General features: G+C 38.2%; 1 protein-coding gene and 1 long non-coding RNA gene across 2 annotated transcripts in view; both read left to right on the forward strand.

Moving 5' to 3' along the window:
* Positions 1-11046: 11046 nt before the first annotated feature.
* The window catches only part of E2F5 (E2F transcription factor 5), a 28780-nt gene continuing 15512 nt past the window's right edge, over positions 11047-24314 (forward strand). The window contains exon 1 of the mRNA XM_082434032.1: positions 11047-11548. Within this exon, the coding sequence (XP_082290158.1) occupies positions 11315-11548 (234 nt within the window). The 5' untranslated portion in view covers positions 11047-11314. The remainder of the gene's footprint in view (positions 11549-24314) is intronic.
* Positions 11568-16106, forward strand: LOC309647084. Its single transcript, XR_014255779.1, has 2 exons — positions 11568-12076; positions 14904-16106. It is a non-coding gene; the product is annotated as an uncharacterized lncRNA (long non-coding RNA).

Genomic DNA, 24314 nt, shown 5'->3' on the forward strand with positions numbered 1-24314 from the left:
TACTTCCCAAGGCAATCTACTGATTCAGTGCAATGCCTATCAAAACACCAAGGGCATTTTTCACAGAACTAGAACAAATAATCTAAAATTTTGTATGAAAACACGAAAGACCCTGAATAGACAAAACAATCTTAAGAAATAAGAACAGAGCGAGAGGAATCATGCTCCCTGACTTCAGACTATACTACAAAGCTACAATAATCCAAACAGTATGGTACTGGCCCCAAAAATAGACACATAGATCAATGGAACAGATTAGAGAACCCAGAAATAAACTCACACGCTTATGGTCGATTAATCTACAACAAAGGAGTCAAGAACATACAATGGAGAAAAGACAATATCTTCAGTCAGTGGTGCTGGGAAAACTTGACAGCTACATGTAAAAGAATGAAATTAGAACATTTTCTCATACAAAAATGAGCTCAAAATGGATTAAAGACCTAAATGTAAGACCAGATACCATAAAACTCCTAGAGGAAAACATAGGCAGAACACTCTTTGACATATATCATAGCAATATTTTTGTTTTGATCTGTTTCCTAAGGTAAAGTAAACAAAAGCAAAATTTAATGAATAGAGCCTAGCTAAATGTAAAAGGTTTTGCACAGCAAAGGAAACCATCGACAAAATGAAAAAACAATCTACTGAATGGGAGAAAATATTTGTAGGTGATATGACCAATAAGGGGTTAATATCCAAAATATATAAACAGCTCCTACAACTGGATATCAAACAAACAAACAACCAAACCATTGATTAGAAAATGGGCAGAGGATTTGAATAGACATTTTTCCAAAGAAGACATACAGATGGCCAACAGGTACATGAAAAGATGCTCAATATCAATAATCATCAGAGAAATGCAAATCAAAACTACAATGAGATATCACCTCACACCTGTCAGAATAGCTATCATCAAAAAGATCACAAATAATAAATGTTGGCAAGGATGTAGAGAAAAGGGAACCCACGTACACTGTTGATGGGAATGTAAATTGGTGCAGCCACTGTGGAAATCAGTATGGAGGTTTCTCAAAAAACTAAAGATAGGGACTTCCCTGGTGGGCCAGTGAGTAAGACTCTGCGCTCTCGATGCAGGGGGCCCAAGTTCAGTCCCTGGTTGGGGAACTAGATCCCACATGCATCCTGCAACTAAGAGTCCACATGCTGCAACTAAGAAGTCCACATGCCACAACTAAGAGCTCATGTGCCACAACTAAGACCTAGCGTGGCCAAAATAAATAAATAAAAAATAAATACATATTTAAAAAAACCTAAAAATAAAACTACCATATGATCCAGCAATTCCACTACTGGGTAAATATCCAAAGAAAATGAAAACACTAATTTAAAAGATACATGCACTCCAATGTTGATAGCAGCATTATTTACAGTAGCCAAAATAGGGGAGCAACTTAAGTGTCCATCACTAGATGAATGGATAAAGACAATGTGGAATATATTTACTATGGAATACTACTCAGCCATAAAAGAGAATGAAATTTTGCCATTTTTAATAACATGAATGGAGCTGGTGGGTATTAGGCTTAGTGAAATAAGTTAGACAGGGGAAGCCAAATATTGCTATGGTATCACTTATATGTGGGATCTAAAAATAAAACAAACTAGGGAATATAACATAATAGAAACAGACTCACAGTTATAGAAAATAAACTAGTGGTAACCAGTGGGGAGAGGAAAGAGGGATAGGTAAGATAGAGTAGAGGATTAGAGATACAAACTACTACATATAAAATAAACTATAAGAATATATTATACAACATAGGGAATATAGCCAATATTTTATAATAACTATAAATGGAATATAATACCTTTTTAAAAATTGTTAATTACTATGTTGTACACCTGAAACTTATATAATATTGTAAATCAAGTGTATCTCAATAAAAATATCACAAAATGTAGAAACTATTTTGAATTGAATGAAAATGAAAATAGAACATGGAAAAAATTATGGGATGCAGCAAAACAATGTTTAGAGAGAAATTTATAGATGGAAATGCTTATGTTAGAAAGAAGGAAAGGTTTCAAATCAGTAATTTAAGTTTCCTTTTTAAGAAGTCAGAAAGGGACTTCCCTCGTGGCACAGTGGTTAAGAATCCACCTGCCAATGCAGGGGACATGGGTTTGATCCCTGGTCCGGGACGATTCCCACATGCTGAGGAGCAAATAAGCCCGTGCGCCACAACTACTGAGCCCGCGCGCCACAGCTACTGAAGCCTGCATGCCCTAGAGCCCGCACACCACAGCTACTGAAGCCCGTGTGCCTAGAGCACGTGCTCTGCAACAAGCCATCACAATGAGAAGCCCACGCACTGCAACGAAGAGTAGCCCCCGCTCGCCACAGCTAGAGAAAGCCTGCATGCAGCAACAAAGACCCAATGCAGCCAAAAAGAAAAAAGAAAGAAAAGAAACCAGAAAAAGAAGATCCACTTAACCCCAAGGATAAAAATATTAAATCTCAGAGCAGAAATCAATGAAATAGAAAAGAAACCAAAAAAGTAATAGAGAAACTAGCAATCAAAACGAAAGTTGGTTCTTTGAAAATATTTTCAAAAAATGATGCACTTTTAACAACTCTGGGCAATAAAGAAGAGAGAATAAAAATTTCTAAAATCAAGAATGAAGAAGGGGCAGCATTACTGACTCATTAGATGCTACAAAGGATTATAAGAAATATGATTAACAACTTTATGCCGACAAATTAGATGACTTAGTTGAACACATTTTTGAAAAGATACAAATTACCAAAACTGACTCAAGAAAAAATAGACTATCTGAATAAACCTATAATAAGTAAACTGAATTCCTACAAAGAAAAGCTCAGGTTCAGACAGCTTTGCCAGTGAATTCTATAAAATATTTTAAAAAGAAATAAAATCAGTCCATAGCCATACTCTTTCAGAAAAGAGAGAAGGAAGGAATAGTTCTCAACTCATTCAATATGGCGAGCAATAAGTTGATAATTTCTGGTGGCCATTAATTATAAATAATATTTATTAACTCACTTATAGTAAGTCTCTACTAATCTGTACCCCCTATGATGTGTGTGTCAATGTTAAAGAATGGCTTTGATGGCCACACCAGCCTGGATTTCTTTTCTGAACCATTAGATACTTGATATTTCACCTCTGACCATACTGTTGGTGGTAGATGGCCATGTGCACTTCTTTCCCTTTAAAAGTCCCCTGCCCACAGTAGTCACTGTCAAGCTAATTATCAAGGAGACTTTTGTCTACTTCAACCTCCTGGAGGAAAGAGTAGTTCCTTAATATTGTGTGGATAGGTAAAAGTGAGGATACAAGTCAACTGTGATCCATCAATATTGTTCAGCTAAATACCAGTCAGCCCCATTCATAAATCATCAAGTTTTTTGCCTGATGATGAGCTCAGCATGTGGTTGATCCCAATTTGTTAAAATAGATGATATAATATAAAGGGACACTTCAAGAAGATTCTGGAATCCTTAGTGTGCACTAAGGTAGCACATGCTCCATCAAGCTTGTCTAGTTATTATCATTTATCTAATCTTGATTTTACCATTTCTACTAGCTGCTAGAGTACTAGGCTTACTTATCTGTGAGAAGGAAGAGCTGAGAGCCCTCAATTCATAACAGGTGTTCAGGCCGTTGTGTGATACAGAATTGGGCTCTGTATTGACCCATGGTGTGTGTGTGTGTGTGTGTGTGTGTGTGTGTGTGTGTGTGTGTGTGTGTGTGTGTGTGTGTGTGTGTGTGTGCCTTTTGCATAAAGATGATTGAAAAGATGTTAGAGGTTTAAAAAATTATTTGACTTTCTGGGTCATGGGACCTAAGAAGGGTTGATTACAGCTGAAGCTTATCCCTGGATCCAAAATCTTGATTTAAAAGTACCTCAACTGAAATTTACTAGACTTCCAGCTTAACTAGTACATACAGCACATCAAATTTCCAAAGCCAAGATATGCTATCTCAAGACTGCTGACTCCGTCAAGGTTGGGATGTTAGGTATAGAGGTTTCAGTTTAATATTCTGGAGGATAATTAGAAAAGATATTCTACCTTCTCTCATCCATTGGAATTCAAGTATGTTCACTTACATGGCAAGACCCTAAGTTTTTTGGAGGGATAACAATTTATCCCTTCTCCTTTTTTGTTGAGATATTAGTGAATAAGAAGTTGATATCTTGCTTCACTAAATCCTACTAACATTTAAATATCATCAGTGTGGTTGATGATAGTAATGTCCTTAGGTTGATCTCATCATTGCAAGTCCCAGTAAATAAATCTGTGACAAATAGTAGGTGAATCCAGAGTTTATAGGGGTGGGAGAGCAATGTTGCCAAAGTTGTGATTGCTTAATTCAATTGGTAGACTTTTATCAAGAAATCTTGATATTCCATCTGATTTATGATTTATCAGCTGGCCATACTGGAGGATTGAAAGGAGATAGAGTGGAAATACCAAAGGTGGTCCCCAGTTATCTCATCTATTTTTTTACTTCCTCTGGAGAGATGGTATTGCTGCTCACACCTAATACACATGGCTTGAATCACAGTGATCAAGGGAGATATGACCAGCTAAACACTGCTTTTGTCCAAGTGTCTCCTCTGGAGTACATAAATTTAAGACAGCTGTTTTAGGGTGCCTAGATTCTGATTGAGTTCTTTCATTACAGCTCAGTCATGCTCTTATTCCCAACATTAGTGGCACAGCTTGGGTCTAAGTCAACAGTCTGTCCCAATTGCTTCCCATCAGATAGCTCAAACCTTGTCTTTTCTAGAGCTCCCTACCAAATCTCTTACCCCATTATCACTTTTTGAAAGGTCTATTGAATCAGGCCTACAGATAGCCACCTACAAAGCAAAAGAAACAAACATCTATTTATTAGAACTTATGAAACAAAAGCTAGAACCAATCCCCACCCTCAATGCTACCTCAGGATCTAGCTGAGGATATGTTCAGGCTTTAAAGAAAGGGTAAGCATCCTTCTCATGTGGCCACTCTCTTTGGTTTGATATACATACTTAGAGGGAATTATATAGGGTGATCAGTCTGTGGGTCTTAACCTGAGTCTCACCAAATCAAAACACTAATTTCCAGGGGCTGCTGTACAGTTTTCCACCATGACTCCTACCAGGTTTTGGAAGGGAATTTAGAATTATAGTTGTTACATCTGTAAGTAAATTGAATTTTTCCTTATACTTCCTTCAAGAAGTATATAAGCTGTAGTCTGCTTATATACACATGGATCTAAGTAAGCATGTGATTTATAATTGAGGTTGGATTTTTATTTTCCATTTTATCAAATTCTTGGAACACCTTTTACTTAAACCTAAGGAAATGGTTGTTCTTATAATCTTGAGAATTTGGGGTCTAGTTCAATATCATAAGAATTTTCAATATCTTTCTAGGATTTTGACTACTGTCTGGCAGTACTGCCCACAGTAGATAATTACTCTTGACCCACTTCATGGTTATATGCTTCCCAACCACCTCCCACCTTGCCGTAGGCTGTTCTCATAGCTGCCACAACTTTCAATGGATTATCTTATTTTTGTTAGCCAGTTTTTCACTTCCATATACATACTGCTATATTTGTTGGTAATGTACCTGTCTTGATTTTAGAGTCTGTTTTCTTAGGATGTGGTCCACTGAGAGTAAGGACACAGTGGGAGACTTTGAAGATCGGTCTATACCACTTCTTTCCATTATCCTTAAACCTTTGTGGGGAGGGGCTTCTTGACTGGCAGATATTTTCTTCTGGACAGTGGTGAAGAGAACACTAGTTTATACTTTCAAATCCTGGAATGCCCTTCCTACTCTTAGTGTTAACAATGCTGGCAGGTATCACCTACTATTTTGTAAACATTATTGATCTTATGAAATCTGTGTACTTGGTCTCTTTACTGATAAAACCCGCATAACAATTCTGAACTTTGAGAGGAAATTCTTTGCGATGCATAATTGGCTAAAAACTACAAGAGTAGTTTTAGTTTTCTAAGTGGTTTTCTTCCTGTCAGTTAAAAGATAAGTAAGTGTTTACCAAAGTTCAACTGATTATGATCATTGAATAAACTGACCATATAAAAATTGACATAACATCGTTAACTTCACCTTCATGATTTTTGGGTTCACACTACCCAAACTGTTAGTTTCTTATCAGTTTTCCAAAAATGGACTTACTTTTAAAAATTAAATATCTCTTTTAGCCACAACTTAACTAACATAAATGAAATCACTAGTTTAATGTTCTGGTCATGTTTATTTTTAATTTTTGCCTAATCCGCATTAAATTAATCATGAAAGTATTAAAATAAACGATTTACCATGTATCAGCTACAGTCATTCTGTTAACACTAGTAATATGTATATCACACAATTACAAAAGACAGATAAATTGTTGGATGATCTACTGACTGAGGAAAGATCCCAAAGGTAATTTTTTTTTCCAGTTTACAAAGCATTTTTTTTCAGAGATTCTAAAAGCGTGTATTATTTCATTTTGTAATGTGTATGGCTGACATGACTTAGTTGGGAGATATCCACTGAGAGTCTGAATTTAATTTTTGCTGAATAAATTCCTTAACTTTTATAAATGGCACACATATAATTAAATAAATAGGTATTTTTATAAATAAAATAGTCAGTTACAGTAGAGCAAGATAGGATGGTACATTTGTTAACATTAGATAATTCTAGGGTACCTATAATCATTATCTTGAGGGATTTATTTATTTAGAGTGCTGTATTTTTTCATTCTAGGGAATATATGTGACACTGCACAAGGAATTGAATGATGTGGGGACCATTCACTGGTGAGAAATTCTTTTGATAAAACCACTTTTGACTTAGAATTACTCTCTCGGTGATAAATTCAAAAATTTTCAACACTAGATTGACACAGGGTCTTAGCTACCAAAGGGTTTGTATCAGAGTGTATGATTTTTAAGTTTGTGTCTTAATTGGGGCAATGTATTGTGAACAGGAGGTCTTTATGTGATGGCTTCTTATTTGCACGGGCAGTCATCTTATGCTCTGGTAGTTTAGTGATAAACACTTTTACCTTACTGAAATTTCAAAAAATATAGTGTTATCAACAGTGTTGCCAGTGGGAGAGTTGCTGAGCAACTTATTTTTCAGGAAAGTCTAAGTGACATACAGTTTCTGTAAATGTTTGACCATATTTACCTTCCTTTTTTATCTACAAGAGCAGTCAGAGGACTGTTCAGGTGTTAGTAAATAGAAGCTTCTGGTGTATATTAGTTGAGTTTATTTTTGTTAAAACAAACTTGGATCTCTTGTTCTTACATTTGAATATGTGTGGTTGAAGTTCAAACCCCAATATCACATCGTAAGTTTTAACTTAATGAAGATGAGAATTCGAATTTTCAATATGACTCTTCAAGAAGATTTAGAAGCAACTATTTCTTTGTTTCTTTTAATATCATGCCATATTTTTGAAAGTAAGCTGCCTTTTGAATGTAAGCTTCCCTCTTTCCGTAAGCTGCCTTGATAGGGCAATAAGGTAGAGTATAAGTTACTAAATAAAATTTAAAATCTCTTTAATGTGTGTGAATTATATTTCTATAGGTGTTTGAATGTAATCTGCATTTCCCATTTCTACTTACACGGTACACACTTCTGAAGTCAAGGTCTTTGGGTTATCTATCATATTACTATACCATGCAGGTTATAGGTAGGTAAAGAATAATGTTTTTTGTCATAATGTGAGGATTAATAATCCTTGAAACATGTATGTTTACCTAATTTTTTTTTAATCTTGAAAATGCATAATAAGATAGATGTTTGTGTGTTATAAGATTTGGAAGGAAAAACAGAAAGCCAAATTTTATCTTCATTAACTTAGAACAGATTAAACAAGGGAGTAATAAAGCTGATGTAAGCAGCCTTTTGATGGAAGTTTCTTAGCTCAAAGGAGACCTGAGAGTTGGAAGTTCCAACCGATCACTTCCAACTGATAGGCTCAGGCATTTGAAAATCAGTACGCCACCATCAGTGAACAAAATAAAATTTGGTTGAATTTTCTTGAATATTTAACTACTATATTATGACACAACTGCACATATTCTAAACTGATCCTGGACTTCTACGAAAATAACATATGTGAAATTCCACAAATGTGACACTCTTAGTCCAGTGAGCTATGGGCTAATAAGTTATTCTGTCGAATTCAAAACACTGAAGTCCTCCCTCCTACTCCTGAATTGGTTAAGCAGCTGCACTTCCAAAATGCATAAAAATAATGAGAATATAATCAGGAGCATATAAACAATATTATAATAGATCATAATATCTGTCCAGTTAATCTGGTGTAATTAGTCTGAATTTAACAAAGGATTACTGTCATGCATTTAGTACTACATAGGTCAATGCAATACGGTTTAGTTTAACTGGATTATTCTAGTGCACAAAAATCTTACCTACTTCTTTTTTTTTTTTTTTTTTTTTTAATTAAGGCGGCGGCTGCGACCCAGGCTGACGTCGGCAGGCAGCTTCTCTCTCCGGTCAGTGGCAGCCGGCGCCCTGCCCGCCAGCCTCAGCAGCGGCCACGGTAGGACCTGTTTGTTACCTACTTCTTGATAATATGCTATGGCTCCTAACTTTTGATGGAAAGAATTATTAGGCTTTTGTCAGAATTGGTGCAAAGAACTAGTGTAGCAATTGATAGCCATTTAGAGTTGTCTCCTTTATAGCCAAAAGGATACAGAAATCAAATTCAGAGTAATATACTTCAAACAGTGACCAATATCAGTTTCTTAAAGATTATTGATATTCTGATTTTTAAAAATCACGTCTTTTAAATAATTCATTAGCAGAAATTCCAAAAATTTTCAAAATATTAAAAAGAATTTTGCATTATCAGGCTCTGATCTTTAGCAGTTTTAGGAAAAATGATATATTTTATTATTTTTCATTGTGTTATTCAGTGTTTCTGAAAGGGGTGACTGTGTGCATGAGAATTACCTGAAACTATCTGTGAAGAAATGCAGATTCCCAGGTCAAATTCTCATATCAAATGCTGATTTAATCTCTGTAATTTGGAAAAAAGAATCGCATTTTTAACAAACACCATAGATGATTTTTCTCCTTAAAGTTTGGAAGCCACTGGTGTAAGTAATTTGTAGTTTCTCTGACAGACATAGGATTTTGAAGGCTAATTGAAATAGCTGCTAACTTGCGAATGTGTTTTAGTTGAATCCTAGTGAGTTTAAACAAATGAAAAATTCATTGTGAAAAACACAAAAATATTGCAAAATAAATTTCAAATGACCTATTAGCATCAGTAATAATATAACTGCTTTGTAAAAAAACTTTAAAAACTGAAATTAAAAAGAACAATTAAAAAATTACCAAAATAGTTATTATGATTTAATACTACATGCTATGGAATGAATTGTGTCTCCCCAAATTCATATGTTAAAGCCTAACCACATTTGGAGAGGGAGCCTTCGAGAGGTATAGGTTTAGACGAGGTCACAGAGTGGGGCCCTCATGATGGGATTAGTGCCCTTATAAGAAAAGACATTAGAGAACTTGTTTGCTCTCTCTCTCTCTGCTATGTGAGGGCACAGAGAGAAGGTAGCTGTCTGCAAGCCAGGAAGACAGTCCTCACCAGAACCTGACCATGCGGGCACCCGAACTTCCAGACTCCAGAACTGTGAGAAAATAAATTTCTGTTGTTTAAGTCATCTTGTCTATGGTATTTTTGTTATGGCAGACCAAGCTAAGACAATATAAAAAGTTTTTAAAAATAACAACTTTATTTTTATCAATTCCTGTCCCTGCATCTATAGCAGAATGTTACCACTTCAAATTAAAACCTCAAGAAACACTATTGTATTTATTAATTCTATTGATTTATTAATAAGTTAAAACTAATTTGCAAATTAATTTAATTTGTATAATAATGATTTTGTTAATGCCAATCACATAGCAGAACCCATTTTGAGATAACTTAAATTGAGTGGTTTTATTAATTGAATTTTTCATGTTTTACTAAAGATTTTTAATTCCAAGTTTTGCTTATATAGTTCTTTGATTAAAATAAAGGTTATCTGGTTATTAATGAAGTTCTGTACCTATGAATTGGAAGCATAAATATTTTGTTATAAATGGTGTGTCCAGTTTTACTAGCTAATGCTGCTGAGTATTTCACTTCATTCCAGTGACCCTTTTTTGCTAGTTTGTTATTTTAAATTTAAAATATTTCTTGCATGAAACTTTCTTGATTAATTACCATCATATGGAATTTTCATTCACCTAATATTTATTGAGCATCTACTATATTCAAAGTGTTTTGTGTGACACCAACTCATTTAAAATTTAGTTCTGACTTTCGAGAGTTTGTAATCAAATGAGGAAAAACTTTTACTCAGATCTGTGTGTTATCTCATTTCCCATCAATAGTTTGGGGTATCACGAAACACAAGAACGTGTGGGTGCCTAATATTCTAAATAACACAATATAATTTGGTTCCAGTAAGGTATTAAGAACACTGTTCTAAATGCAGGAGATCTGGAGTCCAGCGGCGAGTCTGAGCAATTAAGGACCTCTCCCTCCACACCCCAGTATCTCTACCTATGACTCCATGATTGTGTTTTTCCTGTATTTCGAATCCAAAAAGATAATCTATGAAATATAACCCTGCACTTGGTCCGAGTCACTGAAATATTTGCAAATGTTTTTCGAGCTTTCCTAAAGCTCGAAAAGAGCAGACAGCAGAAACCGCCCAATGAAGGTAAGTGAAGGAAGGCTAATCTCGTGTGGCTCCACGGACCCAGCGGCTCAGAAATTGATGGCCACCCGGCAGGGTTTTTTCCTGCCCTGAAGCCCTTTTTTCCTCCCGGCGTTGCTGCGGGAGGTCGCCGCTCCCGGCGGCGGCTCGCCAACAGCAGGAAGGCAAGTGTGAAACCCAGTCACCGACGCTGCCCTCCTCCCCGCTCGCCCCTCCTTCCTACAGAAAAATGCGTTTCCAAGCAACGGCGGGCCGCGGCGTCACTTCCTGCCATTTAAACTCGGGTCCCCACCCCTAGCCGCCCCTTCTTCTCGCTTCCACTCCCCCTCCCCTCGATCGTGGGCTTCCTTCTCGCGTCGCCAGGCTCGGGGAGGGGGCGGAGGCCCGGCGCGCCGAGCGGCCCCCAGGCGGGTGGGCGCCGCGCACCTGTTGTTTGCAGGAGCCCGCGACCCTTCGTCCCGCCCTCGGCGGGCGGAGACGGCAGCGGCCGCCGCGGAGCCGACCCGGCAGGTGGCCGAGCGCGGGGGCCGCACCACCGCGGCGCGGGGACGCGATGGCGGCGGCCGAGCCCGCGGGCTCCGGGCAGCCGGCGCCGCAGGGCCAGGGGCAGGGCCAGCGGCCGCAGCCGCCGCAGTCCCAGGCGCAGCCCCCGCCGCCGCCGCCGCCGCCGCCTCTCGGGGGCGGCGGGGGCGGCAGCAGCAGGCACGAGAAGAGCCTGGGACTGCTCACCACCAAGTTCGTGTCGCTACTTCAGGAGGCCAAGGACGGCGTCCTGGATCTCAAAGCGGTGAGTGCGGGAGGCGGGGAGGGGGCGGACTTCCGAGCCCGCGGTCCAGGGAGAAGACCACCCCCTTGTCGCGTGGGTTGGGCGGCGCGGCGTGGACGCGCCTCCCGGGGACCGGGAAACCCGCGAGCAGGGGCCACGTGGCCGGCGCCCAGGCCTTGGACGCCGGGATGGGGGAGGGACGCGGGACCAGGATGGCCCGGACCGACCGCGTTAACCAATGGGGCCCGGCGCTGTGCCGGGCTCTCGACAAAGAGCCCAGGAGCTCGGGCGCGCCCGCGTGGCTTCAGGCTCTGGGCGTAGGGACCCGAGGGCGACCGAGTGTCCTTGTTGCTCCGCGTCCACCTGTGGCAGAGGCGCAGGGGGTACCCGGGCGCTTTGCCCCGAGGCACCCTTGGGATTGATTTTGCTGTCGGGAATTGATGGTTTTAATAGGCAATTCTTGCTGAGTCCGTGTTTCGGTTGTTTAAAACGAGCAAGCAAGCAAAACCCGATTTTGCCACCTCTTCTGGATGACACACACACAAAAAGGTGAACTCCTCAGCCCTCCCCGTTAAAACAATGATAGTAATTTAAGAAACCTGTTCCTTGTGCACTTCTTTTCATCATCCTGATGATTAAGAGGGATATTTGACTTGTGACTTAATTTGGTATCTGATATAAATTTCTAAAAGCGAGATTTGCCATCACACGAAAAGGGGGTGTTTTATAATTTTCACCCCAAAAGATGGAAGCGCTCAGTAAACTCTTTCCTATTTCACGAGACCGTGTGCTTGTCTTTTACTACAGTTTTGAATTTTCAAACAGCAACATGCATCAAAAGCTGTTCTGTTAAACAAAATGACTTAACCGTTCCAGGCAGGACTTGGAAGGATTCCACAGCGCTGAGGAACAGCGCTGTGATCACACTTGAATTAAAATTCAGCCAGCACAGGCAGTTTAAGTAAGAAGTAAAGCATTAAAAACAAACAAAAATTACTAACGAGTCAGTAATCACTGCAGAAGATTGGTCCCAGCACCTAGGGGAGGGCCACCTTTCCTAGCTTGAGTGTGACTGCAATCATCAGGGCTGTGCCTAGAGTAACAGAAGCAGCATTTGAGCAGGAGAGCATCTTCTAGTTCTTCCTGACCTGAACTCACAAAGGCCAACTTGATGGCCTCTGCTAGGGGCCCTCCTCTCAGTGTAGTGCAGGAGGTGAGGTATGTCTTTGAATGCCGTCTCCTTTCCCTGGGTGTAGTACGTGTTCAGTATGTGATTGTTGAATTATCTGAATTGTTCTAGTTTATACAAATGAGGCACGATGCACATATTTTGCATTTTCGGAAGTAGTTTCTACTCTCTTCTTTTTGAAGTGTTACTCCTAGAATTTTCCCACACCCTTGGAAATTCTTGTTCTCTTTTTTTCCCCACCAGCTCTTTCCTCCATACCTCCCTCCCTGAAAGTGCTTTATGGCATATATAGTATTTAAATTGTTGTGAACTAAATTGGATTCTGTTTAAAGAATTTCACAGGAAGTTATGAGGTCATCAGTGAAAGCCAGGGATGTTACAAAGCATAGCTTGCAAACTACTATTCAAAATCTAGAAGTTCAGTTGTAGCCTGTGACTTCAGTAAGGAATCAGGAAAGTTTGGGATTTTCCAGATGAAACTGAACTCTGAGGGCTGACTGTGAGGGCTTCTTCAACTTGCCTTGGAATATGGTGGAACTTTGCCCTTGCTTTCCCCTGAATTCTTTGGCTTCTTCCTGCTTCATCTGTGGCCACATTTTGCTGTCCAGAAGTCACAGAGGCAATGAGTAGGAAATGGAGTTTAATATGTCATAACAACATTGTTTCATCCATCCTGGAACTTTCTTAAAAGTTCAAGGGTTTCTGCAGTGACATTAGGTCTCATTATATTAACGACTTTTTAGTTGTAGAGAACAGTTTGAGTATCATTCTTTTTCACATATATATGGATATATATATTTCATTTATTTACATATGTTTACTTGTATATATGTGTAAAATCTTATATTATAAAAATCTTACACTGAAATCTTTCCAATGATGTTTCTTATTGTACACCATAGTAAAAGATCATAAAGACTTTTTCTGACATGTTGAAGATGAATTAACACTGACAATTATAAAGTTTCTCTAATTTGAAATTATAAAATCACATATTTTTCTTATATTCTTACTTGGGGGTGGTGTATTTCAACATAAGTTATTGGCACTTTTGCATTATACACTTGATATTTTTTAAGAAGCAATTAATGAAACATCATTTTTGTGAATATCATGAATATAAAAAATATCAACCATCACATCCAAATATCGTGGATATCCATAAAATATCCAAACCACTTAGATGCTGTTTCTTTTCTAACTTGTAGCATATACTACTGAAGAATAAGAACATAATGCTGTATCTTAGTGATGCACTTCTTCTTAGTAATTTAACTAATTGAGGACATAGCTTAACAAAACAAACAAATTCTAATAAAGCTGTTCTAGTATAATTTAACAGTTAGGAGGGAATGGAAACACCTTGGAGCTGGTTTGAGAAATTTTTATTCAATATCTTTCTCTTATACCACCACGATATAACCTCATTTACAATAGTGGGAGTGGGGTAGTTACTCTCTCTTTATTCTAGTGAGATGACAAGTTATGTCATGGTCCTTTCCAGTTATGTGGTTTGCCAATTTATGCTGTAAGTAGCTGACATTTATTGAGAGCTTAGTATGTGCCAGGCATTTAACATATATTAACTAATTTTATCATCCTAACAGTTGAAATTTGGACTTATCATCCCCATTTCACAGATGAGAAAACTGATAGGTTAAGTAACTTGCCCAATGACACACAGTAGAAAGTCACAGCTATGACTTGAAACTAAACAATATTTTCTTATTCTCTGTGCTATACCGACTTTCAGTATTCCTAAAAAAAAATTAATTTCTTAAATTTTTCATCTGTGTAAGGGCATGGAATCCTTCTTGTAAAGAAAAATGCATGATTATTTTTATACCTCTACTCATGATAGAAGAGGAGGTATTGAGCTTCTGCATTGAAAATGAGGATATTGATGACAAATTCATATTACTTCACAAATTAAACTAGGGTTCTATTTTTATAGAACTAAAAATTTAAGTAAGTTAAGATAGTCATGACTGTCTATATCTGTTGTTTTGAAAAGTCCTATTAATTTATAACTGAGTTTCTGTATTTTCCATTTTGATGCCATCTTCAACTTTTTAAAGTATGCTCAAGATTGCTTATCTCATTTATTATAATTGTTCAAGTTATCAATTGCCTGAACGATACCTGGATTAATATGATAAAATACTTATGGTGTTTCTTATCTCACAGGTCCCTGACTCATACTCATTTATGATTAGCTGATTAATACACACCGTGGAAGAAATAAATAATCTAAGGTCTTAGTTTGTGATGTCACAGAATAAAGCAAGGATTATCCTAAGGAGAGTGATATGGGTAGGAGAGCCAGAACTTTAGTGCATGCTTAAAAATTCTCAGCACAATATCACTTCTGAGTATATACTCCAAAGAATTGAAAACAGGGTCTTGAACAGATATTTGTATACCTATGTTCATAGCAGCATTATTCACAATAGCTAAAATATGGACACAACCCAAGGGTCCATCAACAAATGAGTAGATAAGCAAAATGTGGTATATACATATAATGGAAGATTATGCAGCCTGAAAAAAGAAGGAATTTTTTTTTAAAATTATTTATTTATTTATTTATTTTTGGTTGTGTTGGGTCTTCGTTTCTGTGCGAGGGCTTTCTCTAGTTGCGGCAAGCGGGGGCCACTCTTCATCGCGGTGTGCGGGCCTTTTACTGTCGCGGCCTCTCTTGTTGCGGGGCACAGGCTCCAGACGCGCAGGCTCAGTAGTTGTGGCTCACGGGCTTAGCTGCTCCACGGCATGTGGGGTCCTCCCAGACCAGGGCTCGAACCCGTGTCCCCTGCATTGGCAGGCAGATTCTCAACCACTGCGCCACCAAGGAAGCCCCAAGAAGGAATTTCTGATACATACATAGATGAACCTTGAATACATTAAGCTAGTCACAAAAAGACAATGCTGTATGATTCCACTTTATGAAGTAACTGGAGTAGTCAAGTTCATAGAGACAGAAGGTAGAGGAGTGGTTGCTGGGGGAGGAGGGAATGGGAAGTTGTTGCTTCTTGGGTGTTTGGGGCTGAATTGCGTTCCCTCAAAATCCATATGTTGAAGTCGTAATCCCCAGTAGTCAGAGTGTGATTGTATTTGGAGATAGGGCCTTCAAAGAGATGATTAAGTTAAAATGAGGCCACTAGGGTAAGCACTAAGCCAATCTGACTGGTGTCCTTGTAAGAAGAGGAAATTTGGACCCACAGACACCAGGGATTCCTGTGCACAGAGGGGAGCCCATGTGAGGACACAGCGAGGGAGACCATGTGCAAGCCAAGGAGAGAGGCTTCAGAAGAAATCAAACTCGCCAACACCTTGATCTTGGACTTCAGGCCTCCAAAACTGTGACAGAATAAATTTCTGTTGTTTGAACCACCCAGTCTGTGCTATTTTTATTATGCAGCCCTAGCAAACTAATACTGTGTGTATAGTTTCAGTTTTGCAAGAGTAGAAGAGTTCTGGAGATTGGTTGCACAACAATGTGAAGGTACTTAAAACTACTGAATTGTACACTTAAAAAATGGTTACGATGCCAATTTTATATTATGTGTATTTTACTGCAATTTTAAAAAATAGGTAAAACAATACTGCAGTACCACTACATACCTAATAGAATGGCAAAAATCCAAAACACTAACAACACCAAATGTTGGCAAGAATGTGGAGCAACAGGAACTGTCATTCACTATTGGTGGGAATGCAAAATGTTACAGAAGTTTCTTAAAAAACTGAACATACTTTTACCGTATGATCCAGCTGTCACACTACTTGGTATTTACCCAAAGGAGTTGAAAACTTATGTTCAGACAAAAACCTGCACATGGATATTTATAGCAGCTTGATTCATAATTGCCAAAACTTGGAAGCAACCAAGATGTCCCTCCGTACGTGAACGAATGAATAAAACTATGGTACATCCAGACAATGGAATAGTACTCAGTGCTGAAATAAATGAGTCATTACCATGAAAAGACATGGAGGAACCTTAAATGCATATTACTAAGTGAGAGAAGCCAGTCTGAAAAGGCTACATCCTATATAACTCCTACTATATAACATTCTGGAAATCACAAAACAATGGAGACAGGAAAAGATCAGGGGTTAGGGGAGTAAGATGAACAAGTGGAACACAGGATTTTTAGGGCAGTGAAACTACTCTGTACAATACTACAATGGTGGATACATGTCATTATACATTTATTAAAACCCACAGAATGTACAACACTAACAGTGAACCCTAATGTAAGCTATGGACTTTGGGTGATTGTGATGTGTCAGTGTAGGTTCATCAGTTGTAATGAATGTATCACTCTGGTGAGGGATGTTGATAGTGGGGGAGGCTGTGCATGTGTGGGGGCAGGAGATTTATGGTAAAATCTCTATTTTTTACTCAGTTTTGCTGTGAACCTCAAGCTACTCTAAAAAATAAAATATATTAAAGATGCATATATAAAGCTTCTCTGGATACATCTATTCCAGGGTCTAATTATTAAACATCTGTTAAATACAAGATACATGACCAAATGGCAAAAGAAAATTCTTAGGAGACTAAAGCTCTACAACACTAATAAAAATGATTACTAGTAGCTAATACTAAGTGACTGGCATTATGCCAGATGCTTTACTTGTATTAGCGCATTTAATCCTTGTAACAAAACTATAAGGGAGATATTATATCTCCATTTTGCTGATTAGGAAATTGGGGCTTAATGAGGTTATCTGGTTACAGCCAATATCCACGGTAAAGGAGATAAGAGCCCAGATAGTCTGATGTCAGAATTGATGCCATGCTAAGCAAAGTGTACCTACCTCTGAAGTTTTGGTATAATGTGAAGAACAACTTTTCTAGAGAACAAGAAAGTAAAAAAAAAAAAGCCAGCCATTTCGTTTTCCAGTTCTGGACAGGATAAATGGACAGTACTAGTGAGTTCTTGGTCTTGATTCTGCCACTTATCAGCAGTGTGTCTTGGGCATGTTCCACATCCTGTATATCTTATCATTAAAGTGGAAGGAAGAAGAAGGGATGAGCCACCATAAGTGGTGGCAGTAGTTGTGAACTGAGAAGCCCCAGGCAGATTTTATTTTTGTGCTAAGCTGTACAGTCTCTCTACCCTCACACTTAAAGAAAGGTGGTGGCCTGAAAGGGATTCCACCAGCTTTCTCAATGTGTAGACCAATGGTCAAATATGTCAGCATCTTCTGGATCTTTAAAAAAAAAAAAAAAGATTCTAATGTCAGACCTGGGAAATCAGGCTCTGTAGGGCCAGGGGAGGAGCCTAAGAATCTGCACTTTAAATACATACCCCAGGTGGTTTTGATACCTACTGACATCTGAGAACCATGGAATGAGCTCTACTGCTTCTTCTTTTTCAATCATATTATTCACGAATCAAAAAGAACTGTTCTGGTAGTAGAAGGAATTAATGTCAAACAGTTGACCCTTTAGGAGTTCACTAAGATTGATGAGAGCTACTCTTGGGAAAATGTTGGAGGCTAGGGATGGAAGAAATGCCCCATTTAATTGCTCTGGAATAGTCTCTGCTCCTGTCTGAATGGCAGCATATTACGGCATTCAAATCTTACATTACTAATTAAGAGACCTAATTTCTAGTGGAAATGAGTAAGCTTTGAGAGTCATTTCTATAATGGAATAAATTAAAATCCACTTTTACAGTAAAATTCTGTTTTACTTACAGGGGAATAGGAAAATTATAAAATTTTTAAATTTTGGATTTAATTTTTAAAAAGAGCAAGATCAGTGCAGCTGTAGCTAATCTTCATCATTTGTGTTCCAGGGGACTGAGCAGTGAATGAGATGATGCTCAAATGATGCGAGGGCCTCCATCACTGGGAAAGAGTCTTTCCTTGAATGGAGAGTATGTGTAGGCAGGACTGTAGACATTTTAGGAAGATTGTCACAAGGATAAGAGTAAGGAGTGTCTAGTTGAGACCCTCAGGTAACTGAGAGATTTCATTAGCAGAGTGCCCAAGTATTTTAGTTGAGCTTTGGCTGATTTTATGCATCATTTTCTTTTTATAAATATGTTATTAAAATTTTAAAGGTAACTTAATAGACTAGAAATACACTTTGAATTGCTATCTTACAAAGGGAAAACATAACACAGAAAGCTTAACAAATCCGTAAAAAAGGATGAAAAGGTAAAAGCATTAAAGCGTAATATACAGGAAACATCAAATGAGTAATAATTGAAACCTGCTAGTTTCTCCAGTATGTGAATGTATCCAATTCCTTTTTCTTTTTAATAAAGTTGTTTAGATGAAAAAAATTCAGGCATCCATTCTGTACAAGAAAAGCACCAAGAAAGAAAAGGACTCAAAAATTTTAAATTGAGGTATCCAGGCAAACGGGAAGAGAAAGAAATCAGGAGTGAAAGTACTAATTTCCAGAGAATGTCTGCCTTAATATCAAGTGCACTCAATGGTATAAACTGATATTTTTATATCAGTGATATAAATCACTGATATATAAATATCAGTGATATTTTTAAGAATGAGATCATAATCTAAGGATGAATCATAAAAGTCAGTGTTTAAATAGTGCCTCTCAGTGTGAATCACACATACATTTGTCTGGATGTGTGTATTATGTTATGCCATTTCTTTAGTATGGTAAGTATTGGCATGGTAAATATTTCTTATAAATACATTTCTTTTAGATTTTGCCATTTAAGGCTAACTTTCCCCAATTATTAGTCCACGGGTCTCCCTTTATGTCTTGAACTTAATATGTTTGTACAAGGGAGGGTATTTTTTCTGATTTACCTTTTTAAACTTAAAATATATCTGTTGAAATAGCATACAAATAGAAAACTTGGAAAAAATTAATATAGTCCAGAATAAAAATTACCCAGTATGCCACCACCCCAAGAGAGCCACTATTTTTCAATTTTCAGTATTTCCCCAATTTGTTACACCTTTTCATAGCTGAGGTCAAACTTTTATTTTCCCAAATTATAAACATAAATTGTGAGGGCCTCAACTTAGATCTATCATATTATCCAGAATTCACCATTCTCTTAGGTTGGTAATATATTAGTTGTTTCTAGGTTTTGTTCTATCTCATTCAATAAATATGTTAACCAATGTGTGCCCTAGCCCCTTCCTTTAGTAGCTTACAGCTTATGGTTATGGGGAAAAGTGAGGGAAATGGGAGTTGGACACTTTCACACCGTAAAGGGGTATGGAAGCCCCTGCTGAGCCCTGGGGACCAGTGATGTGGGAGCCATTGACGGCTCCAGGGAGCAGTGAGAGTGGAGCTGGGACTAAGGGACTCAAAAAGTCAGGTGACATTGATATATGTAAAATTTAAGTTCATGTTGCTCCTCTACTTAGAACAACATCCAGTGCCTACAGGACCCTGTCTCTTCTGGGAGTCCTTCCCTTCTTCTAGCACACTCGCCCCTTCCATGGCTCCAGTTCTTCTAATGCTTCACACACCCTCTGCTCTCCACCTTATGGCTGCTGCACAGGCCTTTCCTTCTGCCTGGAGCACATTTACACACACACACACACACACACACACACACACACACACACACACACACACACACTCCCTTATTTGACTGGCCATTTCTCTAAACCCTCTGGTCTCAGTTTAAATGTTTCCTTGTCTTAGATGCTTGGTAGGTAGAATATGACTCCCGAAAGATACCCATGGCCTAATTCCGGGGACCTATGAATCTGTTCAGTTAAGGGGAATTAAGGTTAAAGTTGCTAATCAGCTGACGTTAAGATGGGGAGATTTTTCTGAATTATGAATCTGAATTATGAATTATGAGCCCATTGGTAATTATAAGGGTCTTTAAAAGTGGAAGAGGGAAGCAGAAGAGAGAGAGCCAGAGAGATGGCAGTATGGAAGGACTTGGCCCAACCATTGCTGGAGGAAAAGAGCCACTAGCCAAGGAATGCTGCAGACTCTAGAAGCTGGAGCATCCAGAAGGAACACAGCCTTACCTTGATCCAAGCTCAGTGAGACTCGTTTTGGACTTCTGATTTACCGAACTATAAGATAATAAATTTGTGTTGTTTTAAGTCACTAAATTTGTGGTAATTTTGACAGCAGCCATAGGAAACTGATGCAGGTGCATCTCCTGACTCTTCTCCTTAATCTAAAGTGGCTGAAGTTGATTCCCATTTGTTCTGTTTCTCCGTTACCTGTTCTTTTCCTTAATACCCCTCATCACAAGATGGGATTGTTTCTTCATTTATTTATTTGCCTGTGTTCCCTTCTAGACCAAGTGCTCTGTGAGGCGAAGGGCTGTGTCTTGTGTGTTACCAGTACTGATCCAGCCAGTCTGTTGTAAGCTTTCAACAAATAGAATGGATGTGATCAGATTTGAATTAGGTGAAAAGGCATTCCCAGCAAGACAGCAAGTGCCAGAGCCACGAGGCCAGAGAAAGAAACGGTACATTTGCAAAGCTATAAATCAGATGACTGTTGAATTTAGAGAATATGGTTGTAATTTAGGCAAGATTACAGGCTTGAACTAAGGTAGAGCAGTGGAAATATAAAGAAGTGGGGAGATGAGATGTTTCATTGTAGAAGTGACAGAACTTGGATGCTGAGTCTATAGGAAAAGGAATCATGGATGACTGCCAGGTCATGGCATGGTCAGCTGAGTGGATGGTGGTGGTTTTCACTTAGAAATTATGAAAAGAGGAAAGGAATTTGGAGGAAAGGGAAATCCAGTTCTGGGCATGTATGAAATGCCTATAGGTCATCCTTGAGTAGATATTTGGCAACCTGTGGGAATTATGAATCTGGTGCCCAAGAAGAAGACCAGGGCTACCAGTCTGATCTGGAAATGATTGGTTTATGAGGTATGTAAGGGAGAAGGTTTAGAGTGGAAAGAGGACTAAGAATGGAACTTGGGCAAACACTCGTAGTTAAGGAGCAACAGAAAAACGAGACTTGAGAAGAAACAGCCCGAGACTGAGGAGGAAAAACCTATGGGTTGTGGTGACAGCAAGGCCAGGGAACAGTGCTTTAGGAAGGAGAGAACCAGAGTCAAGTGCTGCAGAGGATACAAGACTTTGTAGTGTCCACTGGATTTAGCACCAGAGGTCCAGGAAACATTTTTGTCATTTAGACATTTTTGAATTATTTCTGCTTCTGATAATCTATTCTAAAGAATTACTACATCAAAGGATAATAAAAATGTAAAACCTTTGATGGATGTTGCCAAATTGCTTTACAAAAAGATAGTACTTATACTCCACTAGCAGCATATAATCATGACCAGCCACCTCACCACATCAGAAATAGCATTTTGCAATGGCTAAAAGTATACACCCTGGGTTCACTTCCTGACTTTACCATACCATTTCAGTGGCCTTGGGCAAGTTACTGAGCTTCACTTTCCTCTTTTGCAAAAATGGTGACAATAATAGTATCTATCTCATGTGATTATCATTATAGGAATGGCTAAAGTGAGTTTTTACTTTTAAAACACTTAAACAGTGCCCGGCACATTGTAAGTGCTGTTTCCAGGTGTTTGTTAGACAAGTGATGGATAGATAGAATGAATCAATGTTGGGTATTCTGATGTTTTCATATTCTACAAATTTGAAAGATGATGAATAATAGTATCTCTGTTTTTTAAGTCAACTTTGTAAAGGTATAATTTCCACCCATTAAATGCTCCCATTTTAAGTGTACAGTTCAGTGAGTTTTGACAAATGCTTGTACCTGTAACCACCACCACAACCAGATGTGTAACATTTCCATCACCCCAAACAGCTAGCTCCCTTTTGCCTTCTCCCAGCCAAACTCCAACCTCCCCACCCTGCCAAGCAACCATTGTTCTGTTTTCTTTTCCATGGATTAAAACGACCTTTGCTAGAGCTTCATGGTAATGCACTCATACAGTATGTGCTCTGGGTTTAGCTTCTTTCACTCAGCATGATGTTTTGGAGATTCACGCCCATTGTTACCTGTACCAATAGTTCATTCCTTTCTGTCCCTGACTGGTATTTCGTTTTATGGATATAGCACACTTTGCTTATCCATTCACCTGCTGCTCCCAGTTTTGGGCTTTTATGAATATTCAGGTACAATTCTCTGTGTAGACGTATATTCTCACTGTTTCAGTTTGCATTTCTTTATTATTCTTTTGCTAACTCATTAAAAGTTTGAAAACTTTTTCAAGAACGTTAACAAATTTTTGGTATGAAATGTATCTTTTGTCCATGTTTTAATTCGTGGTCTTCATGCTTTCTTTTATGTGAGTTTTAATTATTGAGATAGTCAAATCTTTATCTTTTCATTTTTATTTCTTCTATAGATTTGACGTTTAGAAGTTCTTGGTGAAGGAAATTTGTGACATTTTGATGTATATACATATGCGTGTCTGTGTGGGTGTGTGTATGTGTGTTTGAGACAGAGATGCCCCAGTTATTTGGGGGGGGGGTTAATCAGTTTTCAGAATAGGCTGCTGGTCACAGTTATGAAGGAAGCTGACATGAAAATTGAGTTTAACTCAGTCATTGGTCACATTCACTGTAATCCCTTTGAGATTTTTGGATTTATTTTAAAATCCACATCTGACTAGTATATTCTTCTTGATAATGACAAGTCCAGGTATTCTGAAACCATTGTTTATCCTTTAGATAATGAGATTTTGTCCATAGCTGAGTTTTCTGATTACCTAAGGGTTTATGTCTATTAATAACATTATTTCTTATAAAAGAACATTTAACCATTTTGGTTTGAAAAATTTCCAAATTGCATTACACATGTCTTTGTGCTTGATTTTACTTTTTTGGTAACTTGGGATAGTCATGATGAATATTATTTTTTGTATCCTTTGGAGGTGATAACCTCAAAGCTTTTCTAAGTATGTTGGATTACTGCCATGTCCAGTGACCTCAGCTTTGTCTGCTTAGTGAATTTTTTATCCTTTCTATAATTTCTGCCACATCTCTTGATTGCTGCTTAGGTACCTTGCCAGTGTCCCAGATGGTACTTCCAGTTCTCTTGTGGACGCTGAAATTAAATAGCCCCACTGTTAGGAATCATAGAAAAGAAGGAGTAAATAGGATTCAAATGGGGTGAACTATTTGCGTAATAAAACATACCTTTTTATATCTATTTTTGCTTCTGCAGAAGCCCTTTTTCCTACTTCATTGTGCTTGACTGTGTTCTGAAGTGTTATAGTTAGAGAGTTACACCAGATAAGTAAGTAAATGTGGTCTGTTACGTTCCATGATACACTTTTCAAAGGACAATGTTTTCTTACTATAGGTGAGAAATTGGATCTATAATAGTGATAATGGCTAACACGAATGTAATACTCGTGATGTATGAGGCACTCTCCTAAGTGTTTCAAATATACTCATTTAATCTTCACAACAACAATATCTTAACTGTTATCTTACAGGCTAGCCCGTGTTCCTAACTTCTATGCCACTTCTTTGGTTCCTAACTTCTAACCATCAGGATGATAGAAAATGTGCAGATACAAATCCCAGTGGTAGAATAGCAGATGCATGCTTAATTTTGCTCCTGTTTTAGAAGCTTAACACATATGAGAATTACAAAGCATGCAGTTGGGGACTTAGGCA

Source organism: Balaenoptera physalus (genome assembly GCF_965194825.1).
Source record: "Balaenoptera physalus genome assembly, chromosome: 17".
Taxonomy (NCBI): domain Eukaryota; kingdom Metazoa; phylum Chordata; class Mammalia; order Artiodactyla; family Balaenopteridae; genus Balaenoptera; species Balaenoptera physalus.